The sequence below is a fragment of the Nymphalis io genome, chromosome 7, assembly GCF_905147045.1.
Source record: "Nymphalis io chromosome 7, ilAglIoxx1.1, whole genome shotgun sequence".
In the NCBI taxonomy this organism is placed as follows: Eukaryota; Metazoa; Arthropoda; class Insecta; order Lepidoptera; family Nymphalidae; genus Nymphalis; species Nymphalis io.
In genome coordinates, this window is record NC_065894.1 from 1,085,348 (window position 1) to 1,112,494 (window position 27,147).

General features: G+C 35.2%; 1 protein-coding gene across 2 annotated transcripts; it reads left to right on the forward strand.

Annotated features, from left to right (window-relative positions):
- The first annotated feature begins 1,167 nt into the window (after positions 1–1,167).
- LOC126769633 (neuroglobin-like) lies at positions 1,168–26,519 on the forward strand. 2 transcript variants are annotated; one of them, XM_050488514.1, is made up of 4 exons: positions 1,168–1,226; positions 1,515–1,835; positions 23,124–23,355; positions 24,126–26,519. In XM_050488514.1, exons 2-4 carry the CDS (start codon positions 1,657–1,659, stop codon positions 24,285–24,287), a joined length of 573 nt encoding a protein of 190 aa, XP_050344471.1. In that variant the 5' UTR covers positions 1,168–1,226; positions 1,515–1,656; the 3' UTR covers positions 24,288–26,519. The 2 variants fall into 2 exon arrangements, with proteins under 2 accessions (XP_050344471.1, XP_050344470.1); XM_050488513.1 differs by having other exon boundaries at positions 1,180–1,433.
- The last annotated feature ends 628 nt before the right edge of the window (positions 26,520–27,147 follow it).

A 27,147-nucleotide genomic window follows, 5' to 3' on the forward strand; every position in this document is an offset into this window, starting at 1 on the left:
GGAGCGAGCTATGCTCGGAGTATCTTTGAAGGATAAGATCAGAAATGAGATTATCCGGAAAAGAACCGGAGTCACCGACATAGCTTGCAAAATTAGCAGGCTGAAGTGGCAGTGGGCTGGTCACGTATGTCGTAGGACCGATGGCCGTTGGAGCAGACGAGTCCTAGAGTGGAGACCGCGAATCGGCAAGCGCAGCGTAGGGCGCCCTCCAGCCAGGTGGACCGACGACCTTAAGAAGGTGGCGGGCACCAACTGGATGCGGAAGGCGGAGGACAGGGAGCTTTGGCGCACCTTGGGAGAGGCCTATGTTCAGCAGTGGACAACGATTGGCTGTTGATTGATTGATTGATTGATTGATATGTTAACATAAATTGTGACACCATAGTACGAAGACAGTTCTCAAGGTCACTGAACTCACTTTATAATGTTTACAGTTTCATCACCACGTATAATAAGACGTATGTTAATTCAATAAAAATTTGGCCCCGCAACCTAAAAAATTTCAAATAAACTGTGTCGCTTTATTTTTAAGTTTGAAACCAATTGTGAGTATTAATTAATGTTAATTAAAAAAAAAAACACTATCTAGAATGACTTCAATAGCTCAACAATAATTATACAGATAAATTATATTACAGCCGGTTTTGTTGGTACAAAATCTCTGAACTAAACTAATTTCATAAAGCTAAAATACTTTTAACATACACAACGCTGGCGCTATCGAACTCTGCGAATGAAATCATATCAAAATTTGTATTGCAATACAATAATTCAAGTATTTTTGAAGCATCAAGCGTAAGTAATTTATAAATCACAAACTAAACTTCAAAGATAATTTATATACCCGTTCTAGCAATCATTCGTTCCGCAGATCATCATTTTATATGAACAGATATTTTTTTAAATTATTTTCTATACTTTTAATGTGTTATTGTTAATAATGCGTTTGTATCGATAATAATAGTTAACAATTACTAATGAACCAGTTAATCATCATAATTTAAAATTGCTTTAAGAAAAAAAATATACTTTCAAAGAACCAAGCGTAAACGGACGCAATTTACGATAAATACTTTAACAATTTTTTATCGACACTTCCATAATTCACTTAACAACTTTCACATCACTACTCACGTTCATTGGTGCACACAGTAACTAAACACACTCTGGTCGCTTCACTAGTCCAAAACAAAAAAAAAATTGATAAAATTTATATTAAAATTTTTGTGAGTGTTTTTATAACCAACCAAAATATTAACAGTAAAATACTACTAACTATTATGTAAGAACAAACTCGAAACTCGCCGCAGAACACAATCGTAATATGTCAGAAAGTTATATGCGATATTTACTGTAAAAATTATAACATTTAAGGAATAAGCATCAAAATATCACCGTAGTCGGTTCTTAGCATTTCACGAGTGAAATACGAAGTGAGTTCTTACAGAATAGAACTGTTTGCTCTAAATTAAAATTGTTATAAATGTATTGATATAATTTGTTATTGGTTTAAGGTACGATAAAAAATTAACCGGGAAACAGTGAAGTGCAAACGTTTTAAAAATATAATTCATTTTTATTAAGAAGTAAAAAAAAAACTTAATAAGTAGAACGAAAGTGAGTGAGATAAAAAAATAATAATTTACATAAGTAAACATGGGTTGCAAGTTATCACAACTCGCAGCGTCTGAGTTCACGCACGATCCGTTAGACCGACCACCACCGCCCTCAGACCCACGGTCACCTCTCACCGCCAAACAGCAATACTGCATAATGGCATCTTGGAAAGGAATTTTCCGGCAGATTGAAACAACGGGAATCATTTTATTTGTTAAGTAAGTTCTTTGCTTTTTATAATCAAATTTATACATTACTGTTGCATACATATACTGTTTATACAGGGTTGGTACGTCTTTTATAAGACAATGTATACGCTTTTAAAAGAGTATCCCACAAAACGTTCAAAAATATTCAATTGTGAAATTTAAAAGAAAAATTAAGGTGCTAAAGACAACACACAAGCGTTCTTCATTTTTTTGCATTTTTCCCAACCCTGGGGGAATGAACTGGTGAATTTCAATTAAAAAAAAGCAATGATTGTGTATATTACGTGTAATTGTAAAAAATGTGGTAAAAAAAATCCCGCTGATTTTCTTTCGCCGATCCTTCTCAGTTCTGATATATTATTTCCGAACCGGTGGTAGATTTATGAAAATCAATACGTAGGTGTAACGCTTCTATATTGAATAAAGATTTTTGCCTTACTTTGATACTGCTTGACAGTTATAAATAAATTAAATTATCATCTAATATTATAAGTTGTGAATGTAAGCCTGTGAATGTCCCACTGCTGAGGAGAAGGTTTGGAGCTCATTCCACCACACTGCTCCAGTGCGGGTTGAAGGAATACACATGTGGCAGAATTTCAGTAAAATTATACACATGCAGATTTCCTTACAATGTTTTCCTTTATCGTAAAGCACGAGATGAATTATAATCACAAATTAAGCACATGAAAATTCAGTGGTGCTTGCCCGGGTTTGAACCCACGATCAACAGTTAAGATTTAGGCGTTCTTACCACTGGGCCATCTCGACCCAGGTAGAAGTTATCGATACAACCCAATTAACAGCTTATTGATAATGTTGGAATTTCAAATACGTATCAGGTGGAAGATTTTACAGTCTGTAATTACTTATAAACGTTTATCTCATTAGTTAAACAATGCTGTCTCCTTCATTCGAATGTTAAATCAATAATGACAGAAAGAGCGAAATCAGTGTTTAACTGAACAGCCGTTACGCTACGCTTATAATTACCTAAGACTATTAATATTAAGAACAAAATAAATAAGCTAATAACATCTGTCATTACGATTGACCTCATTTATAAGTATTTGAGACATCTACTTGTGCGTAATGACAAGCGTAACTGATGGACTGCTTGGTATTTTTTTGATAGCAAATGACCAATGGAATTTTCATCCTCCGAGAGTTCCTGTCCATAGATATTAGCACGGAAATAAATATAAAGCGCGTTCCACAATTTCAACCACTGGATATATGTAAGACGCGGGGGCACAATTTCAATCCGAGCTGGAGTTGTATAGACCCTTAACTTGAAGATCGCATGTTTGGGCATCAAATTCTGTCACATGTACATCCAACCAAATATAGAGGCGCAATGGAATAAACCTAACACCTAAATTAAACATAACTTAATAGTATTAATTTCTAAATACCAAATATAAGGAAAAATATAATGGAAATATTTATTCTTCAAAAATTATATACTGTTTTAACATATACTTTTGGTGAAAGGAACTTAATTATAATATATGAATCAAACCAATCACTAATTATTATCAATCCATTCAATAACGGTCAGTGTTGGTTACACGCCAAGTTCAAGCAACATTAGTCATTGCTTTGATGATGCACTGGATAAGTCATATACCATAAACATCAAAATATTTATCATTGTCTTCCCAAGACTTATTTGATACAAGTAACAAATAGCTTCTGTGTTGGATATACGACTGTATATTTGATGAGTTTGGTCGGGATTAGAGTTAATTTTCAAAGTCGTACTTTAATGAAAACTTTGTATGTGTACAGTTAGTTGTTACATTTCGCATATATTTTTAAAGAGGTTTCACTATCATCTCATTTTCTACATTCCAGTTTTTTTTCACTGGTAGTGTATATTTTTAGGAAATCATTCTTTTTTAATTTCTAAGGTCAAATTTCAAAATCGAATTTCTTAATTTACTTAACATTACAGTTACTTCGAGAAAAAAGCCGAGATGGCCTAGTGGTAATAACGCGTGAATTTTAACCGATGATCGTGGATTCAAACCCGGGCAAGCACCACTGAATTTTCATGTGCTTAATTTGTGATTATAATTCATCTCGTGCTTGACGGTGAAGGAAAACATCGTGAGGAAACCTGCATGTGTCTAATTTCACTGAAATTCTGCCACATGTGTATTCCACCAACCCGCATTGGAGCAGCGTGGTGGAATAAGCTCCAAACCTTCTCCTCAAAAAGAGGTGCGGAGGCCTTTAGCCCAGCAGTGGGACATTCACAGGCTGTTACTGTACAGTTACTTATTGATAGTCAAACTAAAAACTACCACGGGTTCGGAAAAAAAACACCCAGCCCTGAGAAGAACCGGCGAAAGAAACTCAGTCATAATATTGAAAGCAATACACATATTGATATTGCTAGTCCAATTATCGTAAAACATTTAAATCATACTGATGCAGTTCGTATACTAATTAAATAAGTTGTTCCTATAATTTAATGTTAATTATAAGACCAACTTGTAACTGGTATAAATTGCTTGAATCACTTTTGGAAGTACGATAAGCTACTGGTATCACATGGATATATCTAACTGATTCTAGAGATCTGAAAGTTTTTCGTTTGATTTTGCTAACAATTGAGCTGAAGCGGCGGTAAGCTGATGTTACTCGTAAGTGATTACCGCCAGCCAAAAACTTTCCAGAAGTAGGATAACCAATACGTTGCTAGCTTCTGAGGTATTTGCTTTCTGCCCTTTGAACAGCCACATATTTTGTAATTTTGTGTGTTACTTATATAATTACCTGAGATGTGGCATTGTGTTCTGTAATATATGAAGTACTTACTACTTACTAAGGAAATGGTTTCTCCGCCTTGTTAACGTAGATAACACATATTTTACTTTATTAATTAAATCTGAAGATATTAAAATATGATTAAGAAGCTTTAAGCGTTATGGGATATGAAATCACTTATAGTATTTTATCTTCTTTAATAAATTATATTATGCATTGCAAGATATCTCATTATGCATTCAGAAATATCTTTAATAACTAATAAGTTTTAAATAAATAAATAAAAAAAAGAGACCACAAAGGCGTACAACAAATAAAACTCTTTGGTTCATATTTACCATTATATATTATTACATTTGTCAGGGACTAGATAATCCTAATGGGCTCAGTTTCCTACGCAAATAAATTCCCTTTGAAGTCACCCACCCTATCTCGTATTCCGTTCACATATGACATGATGACATGGTTAACCATATAACAAGAGATACGAAGACGGATCAGTGGACCAATGGTTGCATTCGAATTTGGAAAAACCTGAAATTTATTATGTGATTATTACTAGATCGCTTATATGACTTCAAATCCAGCGGTACAGTCCAGAACTTGGTCCAAAATATATTGGATTTTTCTTACTAGTCATTCTCATCAGCAGTTTGAAGTAAAAATAAAATAAATAAGTAATATTGAACGGTGTTTATACTTCCATGCATCGAAAAGAACGTAAAACCAAAATCTGTGGGGGGGGGGGATCTCTCAGATCATAGCTAGATTAACTGCCGTGACCGACATGCGGTCTTGACATTATATAACGAATATTATTTTGTATACAAAATCTGAAACAATTCTGTCACATGATCTCATGACTACAAACGGGTCGAAATAACTAATGTGGTTTGGAGTGGATTTTTATTGTACACAAGGAACCTTTTTCTTAAAATAATCTTCGGAAACAGCCTGCATATATACAACTAGTGGATAAAGGTCTCTTTTCTTCTCCAAAATATAGGCTTGGATCTCAATTCCTTGGTTGTCCATCGAACATGAGATGATTTCAATTATATAATATATAGTCATAGATAAGCTGCCCGGTTTTAACTCAAAGGTTGAGCTTATCTGTCTTAATAGAAATAAAAAGTATAACAACTATACATATACTTGAAAACCATAGTATATTAATTAATTATCTTTTGTCCGTTTTTCAAGTTGAAGCAATTGTGCCGTACACAATTTTCAAGTCAGAAAAAACTTTCCAAAGGATCGAAGTTGGCTAAGCAGAGAACATTTTATGTAGCTCTATGCTTTTGCAACGAGAAATAAATCAATATTTATATAAATCAATTTCCTCTTAATCACATCCTCGTAGGATCTAAATAAGTTACCCGGGATCCTCTTACCGGATATTTATAATATATTTATAATATTCTTTACGCATTTAACTCTTGATGCTTGTATTTCGTTTATTTTTTACTATGGAACGCTATCATGATTAAATTAAAATGTAATTCAAATTTCAGCAACAAGATCAAATAAGTTTTATTTTTAGTTGACTTGAAAAAAAATATTTAATGTATGAACTACTAGTTTCCGTGACCTAAAAAGCCTATGTCATTTCTTAGATTCCAAGCTTGCTTCATACGAAAATTTATCAAAATTGGTTCAGTGGTTTAGCCGTAAAAGCGTAACAGACAAACGGAGATACATTCCTATTTACTTAATACTGAAATTGAAAAACACATGTTTATTTTTATAGATGTTATTATAAACACAAGAGACAATATTTGTAATATAAGCATACACGGTCATATATATCTTTATATGCGGATAACACAAGTCCGTTTTACTTTTGCTGTTTGTTGTATACAAAGACAAATGCTCAAGACAATCCAAACAAATTACCGTCTTGGTTTCAATATCTACGTAACATGTTTTTGATATATTTATTATACGTTATCTTTAAATACATTACATAAAAAAACAAGATCATCCCTCCTCAAAAGCCACAATTAATAATATAATTATACAGGAGAAAACTTGTGAAAAATATCTAGATCTTAGAATGGATACTTGTCTGACGTGGAATATTGAACACATACGAAAAAAATTATCTTCTCTTACTGGTTACTACCACAAAACAGCAATACTTGATATTGTTGTGTTTGAAGGGTGAGTGAGCCAGTGTAATTACAGGCACAAGGGACATAAAATCTTAATTCCCAAGGTTGGTGGCGCATTGGCTATGCAAGCGATGGTTGACATTTCTTACAATGCCAATGTCTAAGGGCGTTTGGTGACCCTTACCATCAGGTGGCCCATATGCTCGTCCGCCTTCCTATTCTATAAAAAAAAGATTAAACGTACAAGGCGCACAGGACGTGTACTCTTATTTTTTACCAAAAACATTTTTTTATTAATTGCCGTCTAGTTTAAAACGAGTGAGCTCATTAAATGTATTTAAGACTAAACTATCGGAACTTATTCAAAACTACCCACTTTAAAAGTGAATACATTAAATAGGTAAATAACTTAATTATGATCACCTAGCTTTACTTTAATTTAATTTATTACTTTATATTATTACTAGCTGACCCGGCAAACGTTGTTCTGTCATATAAATTATATCTACTGAATATTTTGGTTTTTAAATGAAACCAATTATAACCGAATTTATTATAAGTGTGTGGGGATAGGATCTATGATAGAAAAAGGAAAGGAGCGCTGGAGACCGCCGATAAAAACATAAAAAACACCAACCATTCATTTTCTTAATTCTATGTATTTCATTAAATTAATGGACATATTCAATGTTTGATTAAAAGTTAAATGTAAAGTGAAAAAAGTAATATATTTTTATCCTAAAATAGTTAATTAAATTAATTAGAAGAAGAGCCAATGCTCGTACACTCAATGAGTGTACGATATTTTTTGTCATTCCGTCTTTAGCCAACACAAATAAGCTCGATGGACTCACCAGAGAACATGCCACGTATATTTTTCCGTGTGATAAACGGACATCGTTTGGCTTTGCGACTTGTATTTGCGACTTTGATATGTAAAATGTAATGTAATATATATATATATTTAAAACTGCCTTCGCATTATTAGCAACTTACAGTTTTTTCGAAATGATTTATTTTACCCAAACTATGTAAACAACCATAGTATATTCAAAGAATTAAGTTTTACCTATTGCATAAAATAATTAAATTTGTTTCAAAATAATAATATTAATTCTAAAGGATTTTATTTTGAATATTGTCAAATTAATTTAAATCATTTAACAATAAATTAAACATTAAAAATGACTAAAAGTTTCAAACAATGAAAACAGCCTATAAATTAGAATTAAACAAAGAAACAAATTGAACAATCAGACTATAAATTAAATATTGGTATAATTTCTTGATGAATAATGGTGTTTGATTTTTTTTTCTTTCGATAGATTTTTTTTGAGGCTGAGCATATGATTATACTATCATTTCTCTGTAATGCATGTAAATAGTAAATACTCGAATCATTTGTATATTGAACATATGTAATGTATATTTTACTGGTGGTAGGGCTTTGTGCAAGCTCGTCTGGGTAGGTACCACCCACTCATCAGATATTCTACCGCAAAACAGCAATACTTGATATTGTTGTGTTCCGGTTTGAAGGGTGAGTGAGCCAGTGTAATTACAGGCACAAGGGACATACAATCTTAGTTCCCAAGGTTGGTGGCGCATTGGATATGTAAGCGATGGTTGACATTTCTTACAATGCCAATGTCTAAGAGCGTTGGTGACCACTTACCATCAGGTGGCCCATATGCTCGTCCGCCTTCCTTTTCTATAAAAAAAAAAAAAAAAATATATATAGTTGAATTAATTTACATTATTTATTAACTTATTTTTCAAAGTTGCATTATTTACACTTGCTACAATTTCAGTTTCTTGACTTTCCTCCATTAAATTGTGAAGACACGATATAAGTCCCGTGTAAATTAAAACGATAACAAAAAAAAGTGCGGTTGGGGAAGATATCTGGGGAGGAACGAAATCCTTTGCGATATTTTTTCGTGTGCGAATGGACTGCAGGAACAGCCTTGCTACTACGGATACGTGCCGATGAGCAAACCGTTCAATGGTGACATGCTCACACGCACGTTTTCGGTATCTTATTCGATTTGTTCGTCTGTTCTTTCTGCTCTACTATTTCTCATGTTTGTTGCTATATTCGTTCGATGTTCTTGCGTCTTGCTTGCATTATTCACTATAACAAACACACTCAAATAGTAATTACTGATGAAAAACGGTATACCGATGATATATTTGTTCTTTTAGTATTATAATCATAAAATACGTATATAATATTTCTTATAAATGTAAACCATTCGTACAAAATTTTGCACGCACTTGTGATACATAACAAATGCAGAATGTTATGTCAAAATGACGCGCCGCTTCTCGTGAATGTCTTGCGCATGTCTGGATGAGGTTCGACGAGGCGGACGTAGCGCCATCTGTCATTCAACACTATGAATAATTTCGTTTTGTTTGAAATACGAACGACGGTTAAATTATTTGGAAATTATTCATACTAAAATCGTGATTAAAAAATGTGATGATGCGTTAGGAGGGTGTTCAAGATCATATTACATTGTGCCTAGTATTGTTTGGTTTACCTTTACCTCAATAGATGGCGTTAAATGTATTTTACATCGCGCTATAGGAATGTGTTTTCTAAAGTACAATATAAGTTTTTGTAAATCCATAAAAAAAGAGCAATTACACTATCTGTCCAATGTTCGGGATTACCCGGTAGTATTGGTACTGTGAGACTTCAAAACAAAACCACCGAGTATGTACTGCTGGTCACATACTGTAATTGTTCTTTTTATGAACTGAAAAATGAATGTACAATGATATGAAATGTCTTCTAATACTAAATTTTTGTTTTGTATTTTTGATTGTTGAATTTTCAATTGTCTTAGTGTCTTCTTCATAATTTAAGGACTAAGACTCACTTATGATTATCATGGTAAAACTTTTATTAATTTCAGTTTTTGTTCAAAGCAGTTTCTGTTATTATAAAGCTACACTTTATATTTCAAAGCCGCCTTTGTCTACTAACGAACACTTTGGCAACTTTGACGACACTTTACAAAGATTACGGACATCGTTAATACTTAGATATTTGAATATTCTATTTGTTATTAACAAAAACTAATTAGTGTTATTATTATATGTTTTAATTTATATCATCTCCATCTACTGTAGTAAGTTACCTTTGCTTAATTAAACAATTCACGATTCTGAATCACGCAGATGTGTCGTCTAATGGCTAGCTAAGCTGCAAAATTCGAAATCAAGGTTCAAGCCCCGGATCGAGTTTTTCTGTCGAAAAATTTTCAGTAGCAATTCAGTCCGAAAGTTGGAAGTGTATAAGCACTCGTGGCTCGGAAAACAATATCATTAAGTTCATTTACTTTCATTGTCTATTTAAAATACGGTTTTCCCTGAATAGATATTTTCATTTATTTAAAAATATGTATTCATTTACATACTTATCTCCATACCGTTTTATTCAGCCCCTTATCCTAGTCTGAAAGAGATCGGTCTATTAGAGATAGTTCCCGTGTCCACCCTGTTTATTCCCTTTTATCCAGTATATTTCTATATTTGTTGCTATAAAGTGATGCCTGTATACCTTTCTGAATGTTTTAAATTACTTTGTTACTATTAACTTTAATATAGTAACATCGTTATAATTATAAAATCTGAACTAAAAATGTTTTATTTAAGTTTGACGTGCAAATATTTCACCTGCCGTTAAGCTCCTTCTCGCTATTGACATTAGCTATATTAATTCTTATATCGAGAATGCATGTGGCTTATTTTTTATAATATGCCACATCCCTTGTGGCCGTCATATAACACTAACTAATTAAATTTTCAAACTGAAGACAGAGAAGCTCGCTTTTGTTAAATATTAATTGAAGCTGAAGTGTCAGTGGCTGGTCTCATATGTCTTGAACTGACAACCGTTTCTGTAGTCATCAAACGCGTTTGTAAACGCTAAGTAGAGTGACGATATACGCCGAGTGGCTGGCAGCTGATGGAAATTGAGAGCTGAAGATCCAGCTCAGTGGCATGCTATTGGAGTCTTATGACCAGCAGTGGACGACAAAAGGATAATGACACAGACACGATTTCTACTGTTGCACTACATGTATATTTATTAAGTCCCACACATCATTTCACGTTTACCAATGATAAATTGAAAGAAACTGGGAAGTTAGTCTTCATTGCATCATAAGGATCTATAAATTTTATTGTATATGATTATTATTAGATTTGTTTATGATTGATAAAAAGAGTAATCAAAATGTTTAGTGCTGTTTATTTTAGGGTACAATTAACATTCTATACCAGTTGTAGTATTTATCTTGTAAAATGACAATGTAACTGTTCTTGTAAGAGTCTAGTGGTAGTTTTTTGATATTCAATAAGTTAGTGTAATATTAAAAATTAATTGAGTACATTTATCGTTAACACTTTTTAAGACAGCGGACGCCTGAAATCGTCGTAACAATTACTAAACTATTAATTGTAGTTTTATCAATCCATACAGGAATGCACGATTTAAAAACCCTTTGAAGATCCTTATATAAAAGCTAGATATTTTATTAAAATAACTATTTAAATAACTTGTCTTTTCCCTTAAAACATTATGAAATATTTCAAACAATTAACAATATCTACCTGGTACTTCCCTTGTTTAACCCGTGGCGTGTCGGCTTGGACATTTTGCGAGAATTAATTGCTTCCGGTACAAATGACCTCCGCATGTGACTTTGTAAATTTTAAATTGTAGAAAGAGAGCATTTATGCGTATATCATAACAGAAACAATAGTAATGCATATTCGTAAAATTAAAAATTAAAAAAAAATACACACAATCATAATATTTAATTTATATTATATATCAATCAATCAACAGCCAATCGTTGTCCACTGCTGAACATAGGCCTCTCCCAAGGTGCGCCAAAGCTCCCTGTCCTCCGTCTTCCGCATCCAGTTGGTGTCCGCCACCTTCTAAAGGTCGTCGGTCCACCTGGCTGAAGGGCGCCCTACGCTGCGCTTGCCGATTCGCGGTCTCCACTCTAGGACTCGTCTGCTCCAACGGCCATCGGTCCTACGACATACGTGACCAGCCCACTGCCACTTCAGCCTGCTAATTTTGCAAGCTATGTCGGTGACTCCGGTTCTTTTCCGGATAATCTCATTTCTGATCTTATCCTTCAAAGATACTCCGAGCATAGCTCGCTCCATAGCACGCTGAGCGACTTTGAATTTGTGGACTAGTCCCGCAGTTAGTGTCCACGTTTCGGCACCGTATGTCATGGCAGGTAAGACGCATTGGTTGAAGACTTTCGTCTTCAAACATTGCGGTATAGACGACTTGACGAAGGTTGCCAAATGCTTCCCATCCCAAGCGAATTCTTCGATCGGCTTCCTTCTCGAAGTTGTTCCTACCGACTTGTATTATCTGTCCTAGGTAGGTATATTCACTAACAACTTCGAGAGGTTTCCCCTCGACGTATATCGGTCACGGGACGATATGCCTATTGAACATGACCTTGGTCTTGTCCAAGTTTATACCGAGACCGACACACCGGGAAGACTCGCCTAGGCTACGCAGCATTTCGGTGAGTTGTTCCAGCGACTCTGCTATGATAACGATATCGTCGGCAAATCGAAGGTGTGAGATGTACTCGCCGTTTACATTGACTCCATACCCAGTCCAACCCAGCGTCTTGAAAACGTCTTCCAACGCGTTGGTGAACGCGTTGGAAGTTTCGGGGATATTACATCCCCCTGTCTCACCCCTCTGCGCAATTGGATCGCCTTCGTCTTACAGTCCTGGATGTGGACAGTCATTGTATCGGCGTTGTACAGACATCCCAGTACCTCGATATATCTCCAATCGATATGACATCTCTGCAATGAGTCGAGCACTGCCCAGGTTTCGATGGAGTCGAAGGCTTTCTGGCGCGCTGGTCATCAATACTGATTCCCACGGGTTAATCTGATCTTGAAGAGACCAACTGCCCATAAATCCTCTCTACTTCTCCGACAATCTCAGGCCTAGAGGTAACGACCATTTTCAGTGTTAAGTTTTGTCAGACGCGGCCTCCCAAACTTGCGAGCGAACACTTTCGATCCCCGATTTTGCTCAATCGCAGCCTTGGTGGCACGGGTATTGGAGCGTCAGAGATCGCGTCGCGTCAGCGTTTTATTGTTCGATTTAAGGCCTTATCTGACAAAAACGATGGTAGTTCTCGTCGTTTTCTCATGAGCTCGAGTGTCTCAGCAGAGAGTTTTGGTGCGTTGTCTCTTCTCTGTGGCGGAAAACACTTGCAGGATGTGTTTTGCAGTATTTTGCATATGCAAAACTAGAATATAAACTTACAATTGATTTACTTCACATAACCAACCAAGTAACACAATTTTCGGTCAAAAGCCTGTTTTGTTTAAACATATTTTTGACACAACCTTGGACATATTTTTGTGCAACGGTAACGTTTTCTGTTACGATATGTAACTTTGTATTTTAAAATGAAAGGATAACGAAAGCTTATTAAAAGGAATAATTAGTAAAATAGATACTTGTTATTTAATTAAATTCTATTTGGATTGCCATTTTACAAGACAAATTATATTTAAAGTTGTACTATATAATATGTTGTAATTGCATATGTGCTGTTACTGAGAAAATACGACAAGAAAACAATTAAATGCATAACAAAAAGGCTAGTAATAAAATTTTTACTAGTCAGAATGTAAAATGGCTTTGAGCGAAATGTATTATCTCCGATGACCTATTATTGATTTAGTACAAATTAAATTAAGTAGGCTACAAGCTGTGCACACATATATTAAGCTTAATTGGTCTTCTGAAATTTATTGACATATAAATAAACATATATTTGAATATTATAAACCTTTTTTGTGAGTAGTTAAATGTATTTTTAAAAAGATCATCCATAACGGGATACGCAGCCATACCTAATAGTGGAACACGCTTTTTAAGTCAAAACGTTTTCCTATGCACGTAGGCGAAACTGTGAGCTAAAACTAAAATTCACATGAATCCTAATAGTATCGGATCAACTCGCAAATAAACCCTGGCAGGCTTTTTTACAGACACAATTTAATTCCCGTGGGCCGTTGAGACCCGGAATGCCAAGTGACATATCGGATATTTAGAAGGTTAACATTATTTAGGGACGCACAAAGTGTTAAAAGGTTGTTTTGTTGAAGCAATTTGCTTAATTATTTTGGTAACATCTATTGTCGCGCCTAGGGTAAAACTAACTTTAATGCCGTGACTGCAAGCGAGCCAGTCTTTCTGCCTTCGCCCTCTACTCTACTCTCTGTGTACTTCGTTGTTATATAATATTATTGTAATAGTTGGTCTAGTAGTAAGACTAGACGTAAGGCTGCAAACCACAAGGGCCGGGGTTCAAATCCTAGATCGGGCCAATAACAATTATTGGGATTTTCTGTCAGAAAGTTCTCGGTAGCAGCCCGGAGTCAGGAAGTTGGAAATGTGTACACTCCCGCGCCTCGGAAAGCACGTAAAGCCGTTGTTCCTGCGCCTAAACTCTTTCCGGTCGTGTCGTTTTGCCATCCCAACAGATTAGAAGAGCTAGGAAATAGAGAGTGCACCTGTGTTCGCGCACACACTTGTGCACTATAATATGTCCTGCGCAGTTGGCTAATCTCTCTTGAGATTGGCTGCCGTGGCCGAAATCGGTCTCGAGGTTATATATTGTAATAATTAATAAATATACGATTACTTCACTGATAAAAGTCTTTCCCTTAATAATTATTTATTTATTGGTTTATAAGTTATAAAAAATATTTTGTTAGCTATCAGTTTTGATGTTTCTCATTGGCCGGGCGTCCCTTGACGGTGCCGTTTATTTTTTGTGAGTTACCGTTAATAGTCTAAGCAAGTGTTTTTGTATCTAAATTATTTCATGACTTTATTTATTTAACACATCATAAATAAAAAAATATATAATTTCAATAAGTGGCTTATTTGGTAGGTGTTTTTATACATAAGTTAGAGTAACATAAGTAATTAGACAAATTAAGTAAATAGACAGAGTTTATTGTACTTAATCTTGTTATAAACATTTCGCTTAGCCTTAACAAATTGTAAATTCGCTATTTGTAGCAAAATTATTGTACAGATACCATAAAGAGCCGGCATAGAAAACTTCTAGTAAGAAGACCAAAGTTAAAATGAAACACCGAAGTTTCATTTAATTAATTATTTTGCGTACCTTTCATCATAAAACTCTACAACGACAGATCTCGGATAATTTCGTATTTTGGTTTGATATTATAATATTTGTTATTCATAAGACTATTTTAATTCGCCTTTTCAGCAACCTTTGTGATATATAACAGCTCTGTTTAATAATCTAATCCATTCTGACGGGTTCGCAAATTTTGTCCGAAGCGATGGCCGTGCTCCAATTATATAAACGAAAACTTTGCATAAAAATTTCGTTTCACGTGAGACCGAAAACTTAATAGGTTTTGTAAAAAGTATGACCTCCAAAGAAAGTGCTCTTAAATGTTTATGGAATACATATATTCAATTGAGAATATATTCTATATATACTACTATATATCCTACTACAGTATATACCAACTAACTAGGCTTCGAACGGGTACATAAGAAGAAAAATGTATTTTGGATAGGATTTGCGTAAAATCCGTTCTTAGTGAGCCTCTATGTCGGGGAAGGGGAAGGAAGTAACTGCGACTAATTTCAACTCAATCGGGCGGATAATTTAAGAGATCTCGTGATGAGTGATATTTCGCTTATATATATATAAATTACATAACTGTAACCGTTAGTCGCACAAAAGGGAATTACTTCCCTATTTATTCTCGCATTGAAAATATATCCGGTTATATTTATAATGCTCAGGAAACAGACGGTGGAAGAACATTTTGACTGTGCTCTCAAGCCAAGTGATAATATTACATTATACAAATTACTTTACAATTAATACGAATTTGGTTACTAAATAATCGCTTTAACGAAACAAAGTAACGATGCTGTCAAATTTACTCGATCTCTCAACTCTCGGAATCTCGTCGGCCCGGCGTATGCTTCAAGGAACAACTCGAAATCGATTTTAAGTTTGTAGCGAACTTGAATAAAGCTGAAGCTTTACATCCTTCAATGCTATGTAGAAACGATGAAAAATAAATAACGGGCCACCTTTTTCAAGAGTCTGTCCTGTCCCATAATTTAGAAAGAATGTACGATAAGACAACAAACACACATTGAAGCTGTAGACACATCCTAAAAATATAATATTAAAGAAACGCATGAAAAAATATGCACGGCGTGAGCTGTATGCATATATATTATTATATGCCCTAAGCACTTTACGGGCGAATAGATCGAATGGCGAATGTTTATAATTTATTGATTAAAAAAAGTACGAGATAACATTTACTGGTGGTAGGGCTTTGTGCAAGCTCATCTGGGTAGGTACCACCCACTCATCAGATATTCTACCGCAAAACAGCAGTACTTGTTATTGTTGTGTTCCGGTTTGAAGGTTGAGTGAGCCAGTTCCCAAGATTGGTGGCGCATTGGCTATATAAGCGGTTGACATTTCTTACAATGCCAATGTCTAAGGGCGTTTGGTGACTACTTACCATCAGGTGGCCCATAAGCTCGTCCGCCTTCCTTTTCTATAAAAAAAAATAACATCCTTATTTTACCCATACGAAGACAGGATAGCTAGTAACACTTTTTTTTTATATACGCCGGGAGGGCAAGTGACTCTACTGCACCTGATGGTAAGTGGTAGTAGAGTCCAAACGCGACGACGGCCAGTACAGACGGGAAAAACGTTCTGCACTAGCCGCCTTCGCCTTGCCGGCCCGCAAGATGCCTCTTCACGCCTCGTTTGAAGGAACCCGGGTTGTAAGAGGAGGTGAACACGTGAGCTGGTAAGGAATTCCATTTTTTGGAAGTGCGACAAAGAAAGGAGTTGCCAAATTTCTTTGTTCGCGATGGAATTGGTGTCACAGTTAGACGGTGACATCGAGAACCAGCTCGCGTGGACTTAAGAAGGAAGGGGGAAGCAGGAATTAGAGGGAATAATTCCTCAGAGCACTCGCCGTGATACAGTCGATAGAAAGCGCTCAGTGCTGCTATCTCACGACGCAATTGTAAAGGTTCAAGTGTGTTTGTGACCTTTACGTCGCCAATAATGCGTACGGCACGTCGCTGCAACCGGTCCAAGGCCTCAAGTAGGTACTTAGCGGAGCCATCCCAAAGATGCGAGCAATATTCCACGCAAGACCGTACCTGTGTTTTGTACAGCAGGCACAGTTGTTGTGGCGTAAAAAAACGCCGCACCTTGTTCAGAACTCCGAGTTTCCGTGAAGCTGTTTTTATAACAGCCTCGATGTAATCCCTTGGACTAAGGTCGCAGCGAACGTCAATCCCCAGCATGGCGATTTTGCTTTGCATCACCAGCGGAGTACCACAGAGGGAGGGAAGAGGGGGAAAATGTTGACTTTTTCGATGGGAGAGCGCATACCTGTGTTTTCTTGGCATTAAACTCAACAAGATTATCAGAGCCCCATTTGGCGATGAGCTCTAACGTCCTATCGAGTTCAATGACAAGATCCTTCCGCCTCTCCTCAATTTCCGCTCGCCCAGCCACTGCGCGTCCGTGGTATCCACCATGCACTGTACTATCGTCTGCATAGCAATGTATGTCCCCAAGAGAGAGCATATCATTGATATGCAAAAGAAAGAGTGTGGGAGATAGCACAGATCCCTGGGGGACCCCAGCATTCACTACATAGAATTGTGAAGCGCAACCATCAACTAAAACACGAAGGCTACGCTTGTGTAGAAAGCTGGCAATCCAGGTGCATAGCTGAGCAGGCAGACCATATGCCGGCAGCTTGGAGAGAACACTTCTGTGCCAGACCCTGTCGAAAGCCTTGGAGATATCGAGGCTGACAGCCAACGATTCTCCATGCTTGTCGATAGCTTCACCCCAGAGGTGTGTTACGTACGCTAGAAGATCACCTGTGGACCGTTTTGGTCAAAACCCGTACTGACGATCATTAATTAAACGGTGATCTTCTAGGTAATGGATCAGTTGGTTGTTTAAAATCCGTTCCATCACCTTACAAAGTACTGAGGTGATAGCTATTGGCCGATAATTTGCCGGGTCAGACCAATCCCCTTTTTTGGGAACCGCTTGCACATTAGCTCTTCTCCAAGCCTCCGGCACACATCCCGAAGAGAGAGAAAGTTGGAACAGGCGCGATAACACAGGAGACAGCTCCGCTGCGCACTTCTTCAGCAGTATGGCTGGTATTCCATTGGGACCGCTACCTTTCCGTACATCAAGTGATTGCAGCTCCGCACGCACATCACGTTGCCTGATTTTGATGTCAGGCATCGTATGGCCACATGAAGGTATTGTAGGTGGCAGCGCACTATAATCATCGATGACGGAATTGTCGGCAAAGTTTAGCCAGGGGATCAGCTTGCTCTTGCGGACTGTGAGCTAGCGATCCGTCCGGATTGCTGAGCGGTGGCAGCGAAGGTTGGCAGAAATTGTTTTGCACAGACTTGGTCCGACGCCAGAAGCTACGGGAGCCCCTAGGATGCGAAACAAGGTCATGACCAATCTGTACAATGCGCTGTGCATCCGCTCTCGTGTATGCCCTTCTACAGGACTTGGAATTTTTATTGTAGTTTGCTTTCAGTAAGTCAATGTTAGATTGCCCCGTTAATGCAGCCGTTGATCCACTTGCGATATGCCGCCTGCTTAGATGATACAGCATCGGCACATTCACGAGTGAACCAACGGTTACGCGTACCCCTACTGACGAGATCTGAGCTAGGAATGTAGTATTCCATTCCCAACATGATCTCGTCAGCAACAGCAGCGGCACTAGCTGTCGGGTCATTCCCACTGAAGCAACGTTCCTTCCAAGGGACCGACGCATAGTAATCGCGCATACCGTCCCAATCTGCCGACTTATAGTGCCAAACGCGACGTTTGCATACCGCTAGTGGCGGCAGCTTGGCCTGTGGCACTCTGGTAAATATAAGGCTGTGATCCGAAGAGCCAAGAGGAGCCTGAACCACAACCTGATATTCCACCGGGTGAGAAAACAGCAGAAGGTCCAGTAGAGAAGGTTCTTGCCCATCAATGTCCGGGATCCTGGTGGGCTGATCAACCATTTGGGTCAAGTAAATAACATTATTATACGTGAAATACGAAACAAAAAATAAATTACAATATATAGAACAGAGAATGTTCAAAGATATTTTGAAATCAAAGCATCGCGTACACCATAAAGCATTCTAGATTATGAAGTGGATATGATTAACGGCTTTAACGGGAAATGAGAACGGAATGCTATCATGATAATTCTTCATTTAGGTCGTGGAGTGAATAATGTTGACAGGTCTGTGTCATACTTGGTGGTAGGGCTTTGTGCAAACTAGTCTATTTAGGTACCATCCACTCATCAGATTCTGGTGCGGTTTGAGGAGTGATTGAGTCAGTGTAACTACGGGCACAAGAGAGTTTGACTTTCTATTTTATGGAATAAGTGCTTTGTTTGAATACACTTTAGCACAACAATATTTCCATGCAGTTGCCTAGTATCCGTTGGTAACGGTCGACGCGCCATGACCAAAATTAGTCATGAATGAGGACATCACACATTTTAGTTTACTTCAAAAGCTTTAGTAACGCTTATGAATTAAAAATAATAATAAGTTTCTATTATTTTTTTCTACAGATAGCTTTACTTAACACGTGAAAGACAGTCCTTACGTCAAAGTGGGTAGATAGTTTGCTCCGGGAAAATAAACTATCCGCGCCCTCAAACAGTTGAGTTTGTTTGTTTAGTGTTCTTCAGGGTATGTATATTTTAAAATGTTGTCATTGTATTTTAAACAGACATAAAGCTGCATTTCTAGTCTTCTAGCAGAAATAAATTATACCTACGTAGATTATTTGTGTACTGCAGTGATAGGTCTCGACTACAAGAACATGCTTCTTGGTTTTGTTCGGGTTGAAATTTTTTTTTTTTTTAATAGCACAGATACATATACACACGACATGTTTACTGTAAATATTTATTATTCGATCGTTTTTAAGGTATGATATATATGATTAAGGACATAATGTCATCAATATATATATCATCTTTAAAGACATGATGGCCTAGTGGTTACCACTGAATATTCATGTGCTTAATTTGTGTTTATAATTCATCTCGTGCTTGACGGTGAAACAAAACATCTTGAGGAAACATGCATGTGTCTAATTTCATTGAAATTCTGCCACATGTGTATTCTACCAAATCGCATTGGAGCAGCGTGGTGGAATAAGCTCCAAACCTCTCCTCAAAATGGAGAGGAGGCCTTAGCCCAGCAGTGGGACATTAACAGGCTGTTACTGTTAAACACATTTGTATTATTAAATTAACAATATTATATATCACAAACATTCTCTAACATTTTCTTATAAACGTTGCACGTATCCTAGGATTTGGTTATTATTCACTATACAACTAACATGATTTAAAATTCGGAAATCTTACAAACGGATTTAAATTATTAATTACGAATGTGTATCAGATAGGTTATAAACATTTAATTTGAGTTGAATACACAAATCGAATTTTTGTAAACGCAAGTGATTGACGCTTCCATGGTTTGCAAATTTATCCCTGAACACTTCATAGCGTGTGTTTGACAGTGACGTACTATTCGAGCAACTCAGATTTTAAAACACCCATTCAGCTTGACTGTTGATTTACAATGCCATTAATAATAAACTTAGTTGTCAATTTAAACTTGCATAACTTTGTAATGTCTTCTTCATCTTAGAAGTCTTTGTTATTTACGTTCTTCTCGTTTTTTAAATCTATAATTTTTTTTATATACTGCAATACTTATTATTTGTAACTTTAAAAAAAAAACTCGAAAAAAGCGTCGAACTGAAACTAGTTTATAATATTATAAATGTAAATCTGTCTGTCTATTACGCTTTCACGAATAATACACAAAACCGATTCGAATTTACGCATAAGCTTATTATGACGAAAACCTTTATTTTATAACCTTAAATGTTTTTAAACTTCAAATAAAAAAATATATGTATACAGAAATAGCCAGATTTAGTGAACCTATTATTATGGCATAATATACAATTCTGGTTTTATTTATTTTCATTTATATTTTCTATACTAATTGAGCGTTACACTAAATTTCGTGCGTATAAATGTAATCATTTAGATTACAAATAAATAATAATTATTTAATAACCAAAAATATTTTTATATGTTCTTATTTGTTGGCGCCATACGTCTAATTTTATTTATATAAATAAAAAAATAATACGCATATAATAGGTATATATAACGAGGGACCAATTACATATTATATTTTAAACTAAGAATATATTATAATAAATAAACATTATAAATAAACGGCAATACAATTATATTTAAAATTTAAACTTCATGTTTTAAAACCTATGTGAGATTATTTTTTTGGATGTTTTGGTATGAAGCAAGCATGTACCCCGAAAAACCCCTCCTCCTAACACCAACATCTCCACCCGTATGTGACAACCCGCGAAGCGGAGGCTGATCATTAGCTTAAAATATTAGAATCGCTCGTAAACAATTAGATATCATGTATTGGCAAATTAAGGACAATCTCTTATAATTGTAAAGATATCTTGGGATAAAAATATAAAAAGCAAATTGTAAATGTTATAACAACCCGCTTATTTCCTCCACTAATGACAGGAAGGCTGGTTAATTTTTTGCCCAAATAGTCGGAATTACGATTCAACGGAGAAATGCTGCTGGCATTCTTGCGACCATTCTACGCGGGTATTATTAGTATATAAGGTATTTCTTTATCTTTATGTATGTATTAATTAAGATACTCGATGAATTATTAACACAAATTAAGCTCATAAAAACTTAGTGTTCTTGGTCCAGACTCATTATCTTTGGCTAATATTAAGAGTTATATCCGCTGGTGTATATCGGTTTATTTGAAATTAATTATTCTACTTATTAATTATAAGTTGTACCGAAAGTCCACTTATTGTTTTTGGAAAAACAGTTGGTTAAATGTGGCTAAGGATCCTATACCACAATGTCCCGAGGGTTAACCCTCCGTATAGAAGACCCAAAAGACTTTTCTTTTCAATTAATGGATGGAATGAATGTTTATTTTTAACTGAAAATATGACGCTTCTTTTATTTTTATCTTAATTTTTGAGGGGTTTGACCGTGCCACCCCTATAGGAATAACTAAACATAATAAACCCAGCTTACAAAATCAACCTTATAAATAACAAAATTTACATAATTCTATGTCTTAATCCAGCTTGTACTATTCTATACAACATTCTAGCCTGATCCGGGATACTTTAAGATAATTAAATATCGATAAGGCTTGGTGCAACGCCAACCACCACGAGCTGATTAACTATTTTACCACCAAACAATACATTGTATTATTGTTCCGATTTGAAGGATAAGTAAGCCAGTGTAACAGGTGAAAGGTACACAACATCTTCGATCCTGTAGAAGGGGGAGTAATTACATTTCGAGGTTTTACAGAATAACTGGTAAAAACAACGCTTAAGTTTATCCAAGGCAATCGAAATTAGAATTGTTTCTGATATGAAAATGTTTTCAATTATATTTGTAAGTGCGTGAGAGAGAAACATACATAACCAACAACCAAATTATTTCTTAAATAATTTAAAACACACTATCATTTTGCATTTTCGTGATATCTCTGTATCTTTTAACCAAATATCGGTTTATTTTACGTTTCATATTTGTTAGTGTATTTGTAAATAGAGCAATTCCAATCACCATTTAATATCTAAAACAATACTCGTATTTGCTTTTGTAAAGTTTTAATAACAATTTCTATGAAAATAAAATAGTAAATAAAAAAAAAAAACTATTCTGCCTAACTTGAACCTTTGAGTTTGTATTGTCATCATCACAATCATCAATCGTTCGTTTATGGTTTATCTAAGGTTCTATTTTGTTCAGCCAAACCGCAATTAAAAAATTAAAATGTCACTATTATAATATAAAAAAGATAATATTAAAAATATTTAAAAAATAATAATATTTACATGATAAAATTTAACTGATATTTTATCATTTGTCTTTATTTCTTTTCTCAATTTTTATTTGATTGTGATCATTCATAACAAGATAGTACTTGTGATTTTTTATCTTTTAAATAAGTATTATTAGATTATCGCCAAAATTGTATGCTACTTTCATTTAGGCTGTATCCATGTTTTGTATTTTTTTTCTTTTTGTGGTGTACAATAAAGTAAAGTAAGTACCGTTATAAATTATCAAATTATCAGTACAATTTAAATGAATGATTTTTTTTAATTTACAGATTATTCGAAGAAAACGAAGAACTGCTCCACTTATTTGAGGATTTCCGTGAGCTTCGCTCGAAGGAAGCGTTCGTGAGTTCCGCAGAATTAGCTGAGCACGCCACTAAGGTCATGCACACACTGGATGAAGGGATCAAGGGCTTAGCAGACATGGATTCATTCTTCGCTTACGTGAGACATGTAGGGGAAACGCATCGCCAAGTTCCAGGGTTCAAAGCAGAAAACTTCATGGTGAGATCACTTATTTCAATAAAGTATGTGTAGTTAAAAATCTCATTAAAGCCCGGTTTCTATATGTAACGGATCGTTATCGTCCATGTACCCGATCGTTTTTGAGTGAGTCGAGCTTAAAAGTTTTTTAATTACATATATGTATATGCGACTTGGAGACTTACGGAACATTTTTTATTGAAACGCTTTTGAATTACGTCTTGTAGACATTTGTACCTTCCGTACACAAAACAAATTGATTTTTGTATGATTTTGATATATATAGTAATCGGTTATAAATAAATTAAACATTTTATAGGAAACATTATTGCTTATGTAAATTCAAGAGTATAATTTACACTATTACCATAAATAGAGCAGTTAAAAGTAAATCGCAATCAATATATTGTATTAATATTATAAGGTTTCAGTATATATACTGAAACCTATATTATTTCCTCTCCTGATACCAGTAGAGGCAATAATATAAAATATAATATTATCCGTCAGTGTATTCAGCCCATATGATCTATGATGTTATGTTCCCTGTGCGTATAATTACACTAGCCAACTCCCCATTCTAATCTGAACACAGCGATTGTATGACGTTTAGTGATGGAATAATCGATACGACGGTAGTACCAATTCAGACTTGACGAAACCGGATAAACATGATTTAAACTGAATAATATTATCTTTCATATATTTTTAAATCGTATTCAGCAGTAAAAATAACTTTATTTGAAATGTTCTCTATGAAGCCGCTTTCATTGTGGATGTATCTTTTTCAGAAAATCGAGCAACCCTTCCTAGAAGCGGCGAAGACAACTTTGGGCGACAGATACACGCCCAATATTGAAAATATCTACAAACTGACGATCCGTTTTATATTAGAAAATCTCGTGAAGGGCTATGAAGAAGCGGGGCCGGATTATGTTACTACAGAAACCTGATTAGCTTCAATTGTTTGAAATATTTGCAATGGATTTAATGCGACGGATTTTTTAACACATTTTTTCAACTTTGTTTTTTTGTTTTAATTTCTTCTTTATCTATTAAATTAAATCATACATATGTTAAAATATATAATAATATACATAATATTAATGTAATCCCTATTTCCCTAAAGGTGGTTTTCAAGGATATTTGATTACCTTTGATATTACCGACTATTGAAAGATCAGACGAGCCCTCTCGCTTGAATCCGCGCCAGCGTGGGCGAAAAGTTTACCACGGCGCGTTGGTGCTAGCACCCCGGGACAGAAAAGCCAGCTTCAGGGTACTATGTCTTTGAACCGATAAATCAATAGGCCGTACATAATATACTTCTACTAAAGTTGATAAAGTCGCGGTGTTTTAATAAAATCTTTTAATAATCTTAATCAGGATCAAATACGGGCTTTGTAAGATTAATAATAATATTCTCAAAAACAATGCTTTCTATTGGTTTGTTTCGCTCGAAATGTTTTTTATACCACACCACCGCCTATTGACATTGACTGTAGTCAATGAAACGACAATAAACTTTGGAACTAAGATGTTATGTCCCTAGTGCCTGCAGTTACACTGGCTCACTCACCGACACACAATACTAAGTATTGCTGCTTGGCGGTAGAATATATGATGAGTGGGCAGCACCTACCTAGATGGGCTTGCACAGAGCCCTACCACCAAGTATTGTTTTCTATTTTGGACAAAAATAACAAAAACTTTCAAAGTTGTCTAGATCTGAATAGAGAAATACAATCTTAATATTACGCTCCTTAGTTAATTGTGAGTCTTGTTTTAGGAATAGGTTTAACAAGCTGAAGGTGTCAGGATCGAATTTACAACTTTAATATCGTTGCGCGGCCCATATAACTTAAAGCTATTGAGAATTTTAAAATAAGATAGCGATAATCCTGCAATAGCTCTGACGGTAGCGCGTCACTTACTAATAAAATATTGACTAATCATATTTCAGCCTAAGCGACTCTCTTCAAAGAATCACATTGTATAAATAGCTGTATTTCTCCCACCCACAAGTGGCAGAGCGTACCGCTTCGATTTTTTTATATCGTTGAGTACTTTGTCCTACTTTGTCCTATTATTTCTTATTGTTACTCATTTTTACGATTTATTTTATTGTTTCTTTCATGCTTTGATAAAGTATCAGCATAAAAGGGCTTCAAAGCGATGCAAAGCACTTACATCACATGTGGGAATACAATTTGACACCTTCGAAATCTATTGCTTATACATAATGAATATTTTATAACATTTTTATGAAAGTTACTGTCTGTCTTTTACGCTTTCAAGACGTAAACTACTGAACGGATTTTAATAAAATTTGGTATGAAGCAAGCTTAAGCTCCAAGGATGAAGATTACTCTTTTGTACCTAATACTCGCCCCTCTCCTCTTAACACGCGGGCGAGTACTAGTAAATTATAAATGTTAAAATATATATGTTGATAAATGTTATATATGAAAATTAGTAATTATTATCATTTGTAGTCTATTCGTTTATGTATCGTTCACTCGAACGAGGCGAAGTGTTATATGCTTGTTATACACGTGTTATGTGGCGCGAGTTATATCGGTTAATCGAGATAACCTGTAAATGTTCCACAGCAATAGGGCTACAAGAACAAACACGAAACACATTGAAAACGGTCGTGAAATATCAGAAAGCGATATGAGACATTGACCGTTATAATTATAACATTTCAAGATACACGCATCAAAATTGCATATCTCAATAAGTCGGTTATCAACGTTTCACGGGTGAACAATGAAGTGCTAAAGAAAGCTAAGGCTTTGTCTCGTTTAGAATGTTTACAAAAATATAAAAGAGCTAAATCAAAATATAAGTACATATTAAATTCGTCACTTTGTAAACTAAAATAAAGTATATTATCTAATTGTAAAGAAAATATAGACAAGGATAACACTATTGCTTATAATTAATAACAAATCTACAATTAAAGAGTTTGTTTGATGGCTTGTTAGAACGCGATCTAATAAAGTATAACGCAGGTGTAACCGCGCGGTGCAGCTTGTTTATAATATTTATATTACTGTCATGTTTCTCGAAGGTTTGCTTATGTAAAATTTTAAGTATATATATAGTTTAACAAATTATATAACATAAGTTGTTATGTATTACATTATTGTTATTGAGTCTATTAAATCTATTGATGTCGATGTATTTCTTTTATTTTAACTCGACCTTTATAGCCTGTACTAGCAAATGATGTTTAGAGGTGTAAATATTGATTTGTCTCTTTCTATCATCAATGATTCAACATTAGATAGAAGAAGACACAATATTTTTTAAATCATAAAAGCGGTAAATCAATTACTTATCAAAAAATTTAAACGATACTTAAGTATAAATGTTAAATAAATGTTTAAGATACTTATAATACTTGAACATAACATAAAATCAAATAAGAAAAAATAGTTTACAAACAAAAACAGCCGATATAGTACGAGCTTTTTAAAGAAAATGTTTGGAGCTTAATCCATCACTCCGCTCCAGTGAATTGATATACGATCCAACACATCCAGGGGCCAATTCTGCTAAGAAATTGTCCCTTAAATTTTTCCGAATCGAAACGTTATCGTTGCTGTTTAACCCTTTTCCTATTCTACCAATACAGCTATGTAGTCGCGATTCGGTAGAAGTTGGATCGAACCCACAACCTTCTGCATGAAAGGCAAGTGTGTAAGACGTCTACCAACTACGCCAACCGACCCGTCTTGTAAATGTAGTAAAAGCCTGAATTCGAACTTTTTTTTTATGTTCGCCGGGAGGGCAAATGACTCTACT